This window comes from Gigantopelta aegis, chromosome 3, assembly GCF_016097555.1.
Source record: "Gigantopelta aegis isolate Gae_Host chromosome 3, Gae_host_genome, whole genome shotgun sequence".
NCBI classification, from domain to species: Eukaryota; Metazoa; Mollusca; class Gastropoda; order Neomphalida; family Peltospiridae; genus Gigantopelta; species Gigantopelta aegis.
Window position 1 is genome coordinate 15,866,686 of NC_054701.1, and position 12,522 is coordinate 15,879,207.

Consider the following 12,522-nt stretch of genomic DNA (forward strand, 5'->3'; position numbering starts at 1 on the left):
AATCGATGTTCTCTAGCGGTGTTGTTAAAACAAAAAGTGTCAGGTTTCCTAATGTTTGACATCCAATAACTGATGATTACTTAATCGATGTTCTCTAGCGGTGTTGTTAAAACAAAAAGTGTCAGGTTTCCTAATGTTTGACATCCAATAACTGATGATTACTTAATCGATGTTCTCTAGCGGTGTTGTTAAAACAAAAAGTGTCAGGTTTCCTAATGTTTGACATCCAATAACTGATGATTACTTAATCGATGTTCTCTAGCGGTGTTGTTAAAACAAAAAGTGTCAGGTTTCCTAATGTTTGACATCCAATAACTGATGATTACTTAATCGATGTTCTCTAGCGGTGTTGTTAAAACAAAAAGTGTCAGGTTTCCTAATGTTTGACATCCAATAACTGATGATTACTTAATCGATGTTCTCTAGCGGTGTTGTTAAAACAAAAAGTGTCAGGTTTCCTAATGTTTGACATCCAATAACTGATGATTACTTAATCGATGTTCTCTAGCGGTGTTGTTAAAACAAAAAGTGTCAGGTTTCCTAATGTTTGACATCCAATAACTGATGATTACTTAATCGATGTTCTCTAGCGGTGTTGTTAAAACAAAAAGTGTCAGGTTTCCTAATGTTTGACATCCAATAACTGATGATTACTTAATCGATGTTCTCTAGCGGTGTTGTTAAAACAAAAAGTGTCAGGTTTCCTAATGTTTGACATCCAATAACTGATGATTACTTAATCGATGTTCTCTAGCGGTGTTGTTAAAACAAAAAGTGTCAGGTTTCCTAATGTTTGACATCCAATAACTGATGATTACTTAATCGATGTTCTCTAGCGGTGTTGTTAAAACAAAAAGTGTCAGGTTTCCTAATGTTTGACATCCAATAACTGATGATTACTTAATCGATGTTCTCTAGCGGTGTTGTTAAAACAAAAAGTGTCAGGTTTCCTAATGTTTGACATCCAATAACTGATGATTACTTAATCGATGTTCTCTAGCGGTGTTGTTAAAACAAAAAGTGTCAGGTTTCCTAATGTTTGACATCCAATAACTGATGATTACTTAATCGATGTTCTCTAGCGGTGTTGTTAAAACAAAAAGTGTCAGGTTTCCTAATGTTTGACATCCAATAACTGATGATTACTTAATCGATGTTCTCTAGCGGTGTTGTTAAAACAAAAAGTGTCAGGTTTCCTAATGTTTGACATCCAATAACTGATGATTACTTAATCGATGTTCTCTAGCGGTGTTGTTAAAACAAAAAGTGTCAGGTTTCCTAATGTTTGACATCCAATAACTGATGATTACTTAATCGATGTTCTCTAGCGGTGTTGTTAAAACAAAAAGTGTCAGGTTTCCTAATGTTTGACATCCAATAACTGATGATTACTTAATCGATGTTCTCTAGCGGTGTTGTTAAACAAAAAGTGTCAGGTTTCCTAATGTTTGACATCCAATAACTGATGATTACTTAATCGATGTTCTCTAGCGGTGTTGTTAAAACAAAAAGTGTCAGGTTTCCTAATGTTTGACATCCAATAACTGATGATTACTTAATCGATGTTCTCTAGCGGTGTTGTTAAAACAAAAAGTGTCAGGTTTCCTAATGTTTGACATCCAATAACTGATGATTACTTAATCGATGTTCTCTAGCGGTGTTGTTAAAACAAAAAGTGTCAGGTTTCCTAATGTTTGACATCCAATAACTGATGATTACTTAATCGATGTTCTCTAGCGGTGTTGTTAAAACAAAAAGTGTCAGGTTTCCTAATGTTTGACATCCAATAACTGATGATTACTTAATCGATGTTCTCTAGCGGTGTTGTTAAAACAAAAAGTGTCAGGTTTCCTAATGTTTGACATCCAATAACTGATGATTACTTAATCGATGTTCTCTAGCGGTGTTGTTAAAACAAAAAGTGTCAGGTTTCCTAATGTTTGACATCCAATAACTGATGATTACTTAATCGATGTTCTCTAGCGGTGTTGTTAAAACAAAAAGTGTCAGGTTTCCTAATGTTTGACATCCAATAACTGATGATTACTTAATCGATGTTCTCTAGCGGTGTTGTTAAAACAAAAAGTGTCAGGTTTCCTAATGTTTGACATCCAATAACTGATGATTACTTAATCGATGTTCTCTAGCGGTGTTGTTAAAACAAAAAGTGTCAGGTTTCCTAATGTTTGACATCCAATAACTGATGATTACTTAATCGATGTTCTCTAGCGGTGTTGTTAAAACAAAAAGTGTCAGGTTTCCTAATGTTTGACATCCAATAACTGATGATTACTTAATCGATGTTCTCTAGCGGTGTTGTTAAAACAAAAAGTGTCAGGTTTCCTAATGTTTGACATCCAATAACTGATGATTACTTAATCGATGTTCTCTAGCGGTGTTGTTAAAACAAAAAGTGTCAGGTTTCCTAATGTTTGACATCCAATAACTGATGATTACTTAATCGATGTTCTCTAGCGGTGTTGTTAAAACAAAAAGTGTCAGGTTTCCTAATGTTTGACATCCAATAACTGATGATTACTTAATCGATGTTCTCTAGCGGTGTTGTTAAAACAAAAAGTGTCAGGTTTCCTAATGTTTGACATCCAATAACTGATGATTACTTAATCGATGTTCTCTAGCGGTGTTGTTAAAACAAAAAGTGTCAGGTTTCCTAATGTTTGACATCCAATAACTGATGATTACTTAATCGATGTTCTCTAGCGGTGTTGTTAAAACAAAAAGTGTCAGGTTTCCTAATGTTTGACATCCAATAACTGATGATTACTTAATCGATGTTCTCTAGCGGTGTTGTTAAAACAAAAAGTGTCAGGTTTCCTAATGTTTGACATCCAATAACTGATGATTACTTAATCGATGTTCTCTAGCGGTGTTGTTAAAACAAAAAGTGTCAGGTTTCCTAATGTTTGACATCCAATAACTGATGATTACTTAATCGATGTTCTCTAGCGGTGTTGTTAAAACAAAAAGTGTCAGGTTTCCTAATGTTTGACATCCAATAACTGATGATTACTTAATCGATGTTCTCTAGCGGTGTTGTTAAAACAAAAAGTGTCAGGTTTCCTAATGTTTGACATCCAATAACTGATGATTACTTAATCGATGTTCTCTAGCGGTGTTGTTAAAACAAAAAGTGTCAGGTTTCCTAATGTTTGACATCCAATAACTGATGATTACTTAATCGATGTTCTCTAGCGGTGTTGTTAAAACAAAAAGTGTCAGGTTTCCTAATGTTTGACATCCAATAACTGATGATTACTTAATCGATGTTCTCTAGCGGTGTTGTTAAAACAAAAAGTGTCAGGTTTCCTAATGTTTGACATCCAATAACTGATGATTACTTAATCGATGTTCTCTAGCGGTGTTGTTAAAACAAAAAGTGTCAGGTTTCCTAATGTTTGACATCCAATAACTGATGATTACTTAATCGATGTTCTCTAGCGGTGTTGTTAAAACAAAAAGTGTCAGGTTTCCTAATGTTTGACATCCAATAACTGATGATTACTTAATCGATGTTCTCTAGCGGTGTTGTTAAAACAAAAAGTGTCAGGTTTCCTAATGTTTGACATCCAATAACTGATGATTACTTAATCGATGTTCTCTAGCGGTGTTGTTAAAACAAAAAGTGTCAGGTTTCCTAATGTTTGACATCCAATAACTGATGATTACTTAATCGATGTTCTCTAGCGGTGTTGTTAAAACAAAAAGTGTCAGGTTTCCTAATGTTTGACATCCAATAACTGATGATTACTTAATCGATGTTCTCTAGCGGTGTTGTTAAAACAAAAAGTGTCAGGTTTCCTAATGTTTGACATCCAATAACTGATGATTACTTAATCGATGTTCTCTAGCGGTGTTGTTGAAACAAAAAGTGTCAGGTTTCCTAATGTTTGACATCCAATAACTGATGATTACTTAATCGATGTTCTCTAGCGGTGTTGTTGAAACAAAAAGTGTCAGGTTTCCTAATGTTTGACATCCAATAACTGATGATTACTTAATCGATGTTCTCTAGCGGTGTTGTTAAAACAAAAAGTGTCAGGTTTCCTAATGTTTGACATCCAATAACTGATGATTACTTAATCGATGTTCTCTAGCGGTGTTGTTGAAACAAAAAGTGTCAGGTTTCCTAATGTTTGACATCCAATAACTGATGATTACTTAATCGATGTTCTCTAGCGGTGTTGTTAAACAAAAAAGTGTCAGGTTTCCTAATGTTTGACATCCAATAACTGATGATTACTTAATCGATGTTCTCTAGCGGTGTTGTTGAAACAAAAAGTGTCAGGTTTCCTAATGTTTGACATCCAATAACTGATGATTACTTAATCGATGTTCTCTAGCGGTGTTGTTAAAACAAAAAGTGTCAGGTTTCCTAATGTTTGACATCCAATAACTGATGATTACTTAATCGATGTTCTCTAGCGGTGTTGTTAAAACAAAAAGTGTCAGGTTTCCTAATGTTTGACATCCAATAACTGATGATTACTTAATCGATGTTCTCTAGCGGTGTTGTTAAAACAAAAAGTGTCAGGTTTCCTAATGTTTGACATCCAATAACTGATGATTACTTAATCGATGTTCTCTAGCGGTGTTGTTAAAACAAAAAGTGTCAGGTTTCCTAATGTTTGACATCCAATAACTGATGATTACTTAATCGATGTTCTCTAGCGGTGTTGTTGAAACAAAAAGTGTCAGGTTTCCTAATGTTTGACATCCAATAACTGATGATTACTTAATCGATGTTCTCTAGCGGTGTTGTTAAAACAAAAAGTGTCAGGTTTCCTAATGTTTGACATCCAATAACTGATGATTACTTAATCGATGTTCTCTAGCGGTGTTGTTAAAACAAAAAGTGTCAGGTTTCCTAATGTTTGACATCCAATAACTGATGATTACTTAATCGATGTTCTCTAGCGGTGTTGTTAAAACAAAAAGTGTCAGGTTTCCTAATGTTTGACATCCAATAACTGATGATTACTTAATCGATGTTCTCTAGCGGTGTTGTTAAACAAAAAGTGTCAGGTTTCCTAATGTTTGACATCCAATAACTGATGATTACTTAATCGATGTTCTCTAGCGGTGTTGTTAAAACAAAAAGTGTCAGGTTTCCTAATGTTTGACATCCAATAACTGATGATTACTTAATCGATGTTCTCTAGCGGTGTTGTTAAAACAAAAAGTGTCAGGTTTCCTAATGTTTGACATCCAATAACTGATGATTACTTAATCGATGTTCTCTAGCGGTGTTGTTAAAACAAAAAGTGTCAGGTTTCCTAATGTTTGACATCCAATAACTGATGATTACTTAATCGATGTTCTCTAGCGGTGTTGTTAAAACAAAAAGTGTCAGGTTTCCTAATGTTTGACATCCAATAACTGATGATTACTTAATCGATGTTCTCTAGCGGTGTTGTTAAAACAAAAAGTGTCAGGTTTCCTAATGTTTGACATCCAATAACTGATGATTACTTAATCGATGTTCTCTAGCGGTGTTGTTGAAACAAAAAGTGTCAGGTTTCCTAATGTTTGACATCCAATAACTGATGATTACTTAATCGATGTTCTCTAGCGGTGTTGTTAAAACAAAAAGTGTCAGGTTTCCTAATGTTTGACATCCAATAACTGATGATTACTTAATCGATGTTCTCTAGCGGTGTTGTTAAAACAAAAAGTGTCAGGTTTCCTAATGTTTGACATCCAATAACTGATGATTACTTAATCGATGTTCTCTAGCGGTGTTGTTAAAACAAAAAGTGTCAGGTTTCCTAATGTTTGACATCCAATAACTGATGATTACTTAATCGATGTTCTCTAGCGGTGTTGTTAAAACAAAAAGTGTCAGGTTTCCTAATGTTTGACATCCAATAACTGATGATTACTTAATCGATGTTCTCTAGCGGTGTTGTTAAACAAAAAGTGTCAGGTTTCCTAATGTTTGACATCCAATAACTGATGATTACTTAATCGATGTTCTCTAGCGGTGTTGTTAAAACAAAAAGTGTCAGGTTTCCTAATGTTTGACATCCAATAACTGATGATTACTTAATCGATGTTCTCTAGCGGTGTTGTTAAAACAAAAAGTGTCAGGTTTCCTAATGTTTGACATCCAATAACTGATGATTACTTAATCGATGTTCTCTAGCGGTGTTGTTAAAACAAAAAGTGTCAGGTTTCCTAATGTTTGACATCCAATAACTGATGATTACTTAATCGATGTTCTCTAGCGGTGTTGTTAAAACAAAAAGTGTCAGGTTTCCTAATGTTTGACATCCAATAACTGATGATTACTTAATCGATGTTCTCTAGCGGTGTTGTTAAACAAAAAGTGTCAGGTTTCCTAATGTTTGACATCCAATAACTGATGATTACTTAATCGATGTTCTCTAGCGGTGTTGTTAAAACAAAAAGTGTCAGGTTTCCTAATGTTTGACATCCAATAACTGATGATTACTTAATCGATGTTCTCTAGCGGTGTTGTTAAAACAAAAAGTGTCAGGTTTCCTAATGTTTGACATCCAATAACTGATGATTACTTAATCGATGTTCTCTAGCGGTGTTGTTAAAACAAAAGTGTCAGGTTTCCTAATGTTTGACATCCAATAACTGATGATTACTTAATCGATGTTCTCTAGCGGTGTTGTTAAAACAAAAAGTGTCAGGTTTCCTAATGTTTGACATCCAATAACTGATGATTACTTAATCGATGTTCTCTAGCGGTGTTGTTAAAACAAAAAGTGTCAGGTTTCCTAATGTTTGACATCCAATAACTGATGATTACTTAATCGATGTTCTCTAGCGGTGTTGTTAAAACAAAAAGTGTCAGGTTTCCTAATGTTTGACATCCAATAACTGATGATTACTTAATCGATGTTCTCTAGCGGTGTTGTTAAAACAAAAAGTGTCAGGTTTCCTAATGTTTGACATCCAATAACTGATGATTACTTAATCGATGTTCTCTAGCGGTGTTGTTAAAACAAAAAGTGTCAGGTTTCCTAATGTTTGACATCCAATAACTGATGATTACTTAATCGATGTTCTCTAGCGGTGTTGTTAAAACAAAAAGTGTCAGGTTTCCTAATGTTTGACATCCAATAACTGATGATTACTTAATCGATGTTCTCTAGCGGTGTTGTTAAAACAAAAAGTGTCAGGTTTCCTAATGTTTGACATCCAATAACTGATGATTACTTAATCGATGTTCTCTAGCGGTGTTGTTAAAACAAAAAGTGTCAGGTTTCCTAATGTTTGACATCCAATAACTGATGATTACTTAATCGATGTTCTCTAGCGGTGTTGTTAAAACAAAAAGTGTCAGGTTTCCTAATGTTTGACATCCAATAACTGATGATTACTTAATCGATGTTCTCTAGCGGTGTTGTTAAAACAAAAAGTGTCAGGTTTCCTAATGTTTGACATCCAATAACTGATGATTACTTAATCGATGTTCTCTAGCGGTGTTGTTAAAACAAAAAGTGTCAGGTTTCCTAATGTTTGACATCCAATAACTGATGATTACTTAATCGATGTTCTCTAGCGGTGTTGTTAAAACAAAAAGTGTCAGGTTTCCTAATGTTTGACATCCAATAACTGATGATTACTTAATCGATGTTCTCTAGCGGTGTTGTTAAAACAAAAAGTGTCAGGTTTCCTAATGTTTGACATCCAATAACTGATGATTACTTAATCGATGTTCTCTAGCGGTGTTGTTAAAACAAAAAGTGTCAGGTTTCCTAATGTTTGACATCCAATAACTGATGATTACTTAATCGATGTTCTCTAGCGGTGTTGTTAAAACAAAAAAGTGTCAGGTTTCCTAATGTTTGACATCCAATAACTGATGATTACTTAATCGATGTTCTCTAGCGGTGTTGTTAAAACAAAAAGTGTCAGGTTTCCTAATGTTTGACATCCAATAACTGATGATTACTTAATCGATGTTCTCTAGCGGTGTTGTTAAAACAAAAAGTGTCAGGTTTCCTAATGTTTGACATCCAATAACTGATGATTACTTAATCGATGTTCTCTAGCGGTGTTGTTAAAACAAAAAGTGTCAGGTTTCCTAATGTTTGACATCCAATAACTGATGATTACTTAATCGATGTTCTCTAGCGGTGTTGTTAAAACAAAAAGTGTCAGGTTTCCTAATGTTTGACATCCAATAACTGATGATTACTTAATCGATGTTCTCTAGCGGTGTTGTTAAAACAAAAAGTGTCAGGTTTCCTAATGTTTGACATCCAATAACTGATGATTACTTAATCGATGTTCTCTAGCGGTGTTGTTAAAACAAAAAGTGTCAGGTTTCCTAATGTTTGACATCCAATAACTGATGATTACTTAATCGATGTTCTCTAGCGGTGTTGTTAAAACAAAAAGTGTCAGGTTTCCTAATGTTTGACATCCAATAACTGATGATTACTTAATCGATGTTCTCTAGCGGTGTTGTTAAAACAAAAAGTGTCAGGTTTCCTAATGTTTGACATCCAATAACTGATGATTACTTAATCGATGTTCTCTAGCGGTGTTGTTAAAACAAAAAGTGTCAGGTTTCCTAATGTTTGACATCCAATAACTGATGATTACTTAATCGATGTTCTCTAGCGGTGTTGTTAAAACAAAAAGTGTCAGGTTTCCTAATGTTTGACATCCAATAACTGATGATTACTTAATCGATGTTCTCTAGCGGTGTTGTTAAAACAAAAAGTGTCAGGTTTCCTAATGTTTGACATCCAATAACTGATGATTACTTAATCGATGTTCTCTAGCGGTGTTGTTAAAACAAAAAGTGTCAGGTTTCCTAATGTTTGACATCCAATAACTGATGATTACTTAATCGATGTTCTCTAGCAATAACCGCTCTTGGCTCACAGATATCACGCAAAGCTCCAGCCAGGTAATTATGTCCGTTACATTTCAGTATATATCCAGGATTAATAGACTCCATCATATGTGGTCTTGTGGGATAGAAAAAGTATGCATCCATTCGATAAATAAACAATTATTTTACACAAACAAAGATGACTGAAAAAGTAACTTCTTTATTTGACTATTTTATCATAAATAAACTATACTATCATATTTGCCACTTCTGTTTCATGTGTTAAATATAATTTAATTTAAACTTGCATGAATATGACGTCATATTACCAACGAATAATACTTCCCATGTTAAATGTAATGACGTCATAACCTATACAAGACAGATTTATTCCATATGGGCTGACATCATAGAATGGGCGTCGTTAAATAAAACATTTCTTTCTTTCATAGAATGGACCCGTCTTGCATAGCTAGGGATGGGACAAAGTTTTATATTACCTTCCATGTTATTTTAATACATAATTCAAAAAGAAATTTACAATTTTCAGTACAATGCACTACATTTACATTAACTTTTGTAATTGGCAGAAGTGTTTCACATTGTCATGTAACTATGTTTAATGTAAATTAATAATGGGGTTATTTTTTTTAGTTTAAAATAATGTTTTTGTAGTTAATCTGACTTTACTGTGTAGACAATTAGGTGAGCATGGTATGGTATCCTGTCTTATGTGGTGAGCATACAAAAGGCTGCTTGTGGCAAGACTTATCCTGTCACATTGGCAGGTTTTACGTAATGATCCTAAGTTAGGTAACCAATAGTGCTGGTGGGTTTCTTCACAAAATCATAAGATTGTGCCGTCTTGGTCATTGGGAAGTTCATGTTAGAGATATTTTCACAAGAGCTTTATACAGCAGAAACAGATTCTTATGTTGTTAATCATTATATGTATGTTTGCAAATTCGTTACAACTTTAAAACAATTGTTTTATTTTGCATTGCAGTTTCACCAAAATTGTTGTGAAGGGAATGACAAAAGCAGAAATGATCCTCAAGGTATAAATCGAATGTGTCCCATACAAAAAAGAATTAATTTATTTATTGAATCTTTGGGTAACCTGTAAGTGTATGGGCTCCCATTTCTGTAGGGGGGAGGGGGAGTGGGGGCATGATGATTTTTGCCCGAATTAATTGAAAATGCCAGAATCTGGATAACATTTATAATATTCGTATCATCATTATTGGCAAACAGTTATATGAATGGATTACGACCAATATTATGGGTAGAATGATAAAAATATAGAGTAAAGAGGTTTCATTCCAGCTTATTTTACCTGAATATCTCTATCATGTTTGTCCCAATTTGAGGGTTTGCTCCAGCACTGGGGGGGGGGGGGGGGGCCCTTCTTTACTCCCCACCATATTGTATGCTTATGGGTAACCGTGTAAATATTCTGTTAAATGATGCAGTAGACATTTTAGTATCTAACTTGTGTTTTCAAACACAGCTACCAGCCTCGGTGGCGTCGTGGTTAGGCCATCGGTCTACAGGCTGGTAGGTACTGGGTTCGGATCCCAGTCGAGGCATGGGATTTTTAATCCAGATACTGACTCCAAACCCTGATTGAGTGCTCCGCAAGGCTAATGTGTAGGTGCAAACCACTTGCACCGACCAGTGATCCATAACTGGTTCAACAAAGGCCAAGGTTTGTGCTATCCTGCCTGTGGGAAGCGCAACTAAAAGATCCCTTGATGCTAATCGGAAAGAGTAGCCCATGTAGTGGCGACAGCGGGTTTCCTCTCAAAACCTGTGTGGTCCTTAACCATGTCTGACGCCATATAACCGTAAATAAAATATGTTGAGTGCATCGTTAAATAAAACATTTCTTTCTTTCTTTCAAACACAGTCACTCATAACATTCTGGTGACTAAAATAATGTTGTTTGTAGGTTGTGATGTCACCACATGAACCTCCGGCTGGGTTTGTTGATAACTTTATTCGACTGTTGCAAGATTCCGATGTCAATGAATTTCAGAAAGTACTGGAAATGAAGGTACGTAGTAAATCATATAAAAACAGAAAAATAACCACACGTATTTAGTCAGTTTAAACATGACATATTTAACACTTGCTTTTTTCTTCTTTTTTCTCATTCTAGTAATTATGTTTGGGTTTGTATTGTTTCAAAATACTTTACATACAAATATTCAATTAATGAAAATAGGATATCAGTTTTAGATATAAGTAAATGTGTTTTTTATTCACATTGCTTCTTCATTGTTGTGAGATTTGTTTTGCAGGGACTGCGACGAAGTGACCAGACCCATCTGATTGAGATGTACAGGGCGAGAAATCCTAATCTAGGGGAGGGAACTCAGAGTGGTGCCAATGCTTCTTCAAATACTCCAGAACCAGAGTCAAGCAGAATTAAAAAACTAGAAAAGTTAATTAAGAAACGACTGTGATGTAATAAACTGACTCTGCGATGTAATACAATGGGAGTCATTTGATGGAAGACAAAGTGTGTTTCTGTAAAAGTAAATTATTTAGTAAGTATTCATGTTACAGTGAATCGGTTTTTAAAACAAAGACATTAAATCATAAATATAAATATTTATCTCAAATATGTCATGTTTGTTTTTGTTGATAATGAGATAACTATGAAGAAAACACTGATACCACCCATAATACTACAGATATTTAGACTTAATTATGACAGGGTACATGTCTAAAGTTTCACATACGATGCCTTTTGCAGTAGTCCTGTCAGTAATGTATGGACCTAATGAGCAAAATTACTTGATGGAAAGAAATAAGGGATCACATAAATAGTAACAGCAAATATCGACTGCAACCAGAGCCATCATCCACAGTATTAGGAAGTTACCTGTGTTACTGGCAGTCAGTCCCACAGTACCGACATTCAATCCCAGGCAAGGGGGAAATGTAGCCCAGGTAAAAAGTCTCCCCGGATTCGTGGTCGGTTTAGGATCGATCCCCATAGATGGGCCAATTTCTCATTCCAGCTAGTGCATCAAGACTGGTACATGTATATCAAAGGCTGTGGTATGTTCCATAATGTCTGTGGGATGGCATTCAAAAAGAAAAGTTTGTTTTATTTGACGATGCCACTAGAGCACAATGATTTATTGATCATCGGCTACTGGATGTCAAACATTTGGTAATTTTGAGATTTAGTCTTAGTGGTGCACTGGCAGGAACGAGGCATTCATAAAGGATCCCTTTCCACTAATCGTAATGGGGAAAATGTAGCAGGTTTTATCCTCAACACTATATGTCAAAATTACCAAATGACCGACACCCAATAGCTGATGATTAATAATCAATGTGCTCTAGTGCACTGTGGTGTCATTAAACAAAATAAACTATCTTTATACAGTGGCGTAGCATGGGTTGCCAGCACACGGGGCAAGGCAAGTATTGTGCCCCCTAACCAGTGGACCGTCAGCACTCCCAGAGTCCCACCAGTCCAGAATTTTGCGCCCAGGGCAATAGCCCTGGTGGCCCCGCCCACGCTACGCCACTGTCTTTATACAGACCTAGCTACTCTAGTGGTGAATAAAATCTGGTCTAAAATACCATGTGCTTTCTTACTGGTTTCCATCAGTATATTTCCAAAACAGCTTGCCTGGTGTGCGATGGGTCACCTGATCGATCAC

The 12,522-nt window shown here is 35.2% G+C and overlaps 1 protein-coding gene across 1 annotated transcript in view; it reads left to right on the forward strand.

The window, feature by feature from the left end:
- Positions 1-11,466, forward strand: part of LOC121368511 (vacuolar protein sorting-associated protein 53 homolog) — a 35,207-nt gene extending 23,741 nt beyond the window's left edge. Inside the window, exons 16-19 of the mRNA XM_041493248.1 lie at positions 8,858-8,914; positions 9,846-9,897; positions 10,791-10,895; positions 11,143-11,466. Coding sequence (XP_041349182.1) covers positions 8,858-8,914; positions 9,846-9,897; positions 10,791-10,895; positions 11,143-11,307 — 379 coding nt within the window. The 3' untranslated portion in view covers positions 11,308-11,466. The remainder of the gene's footprint in view (positions 1-8,857; positions 8,915-9,845; positions 9,898-10,790; positions 10,896-11,142) is intronic.
- The last annotated feature ends 1,056 nt before the right edge of the window (positions 11,467-12,522 follow it).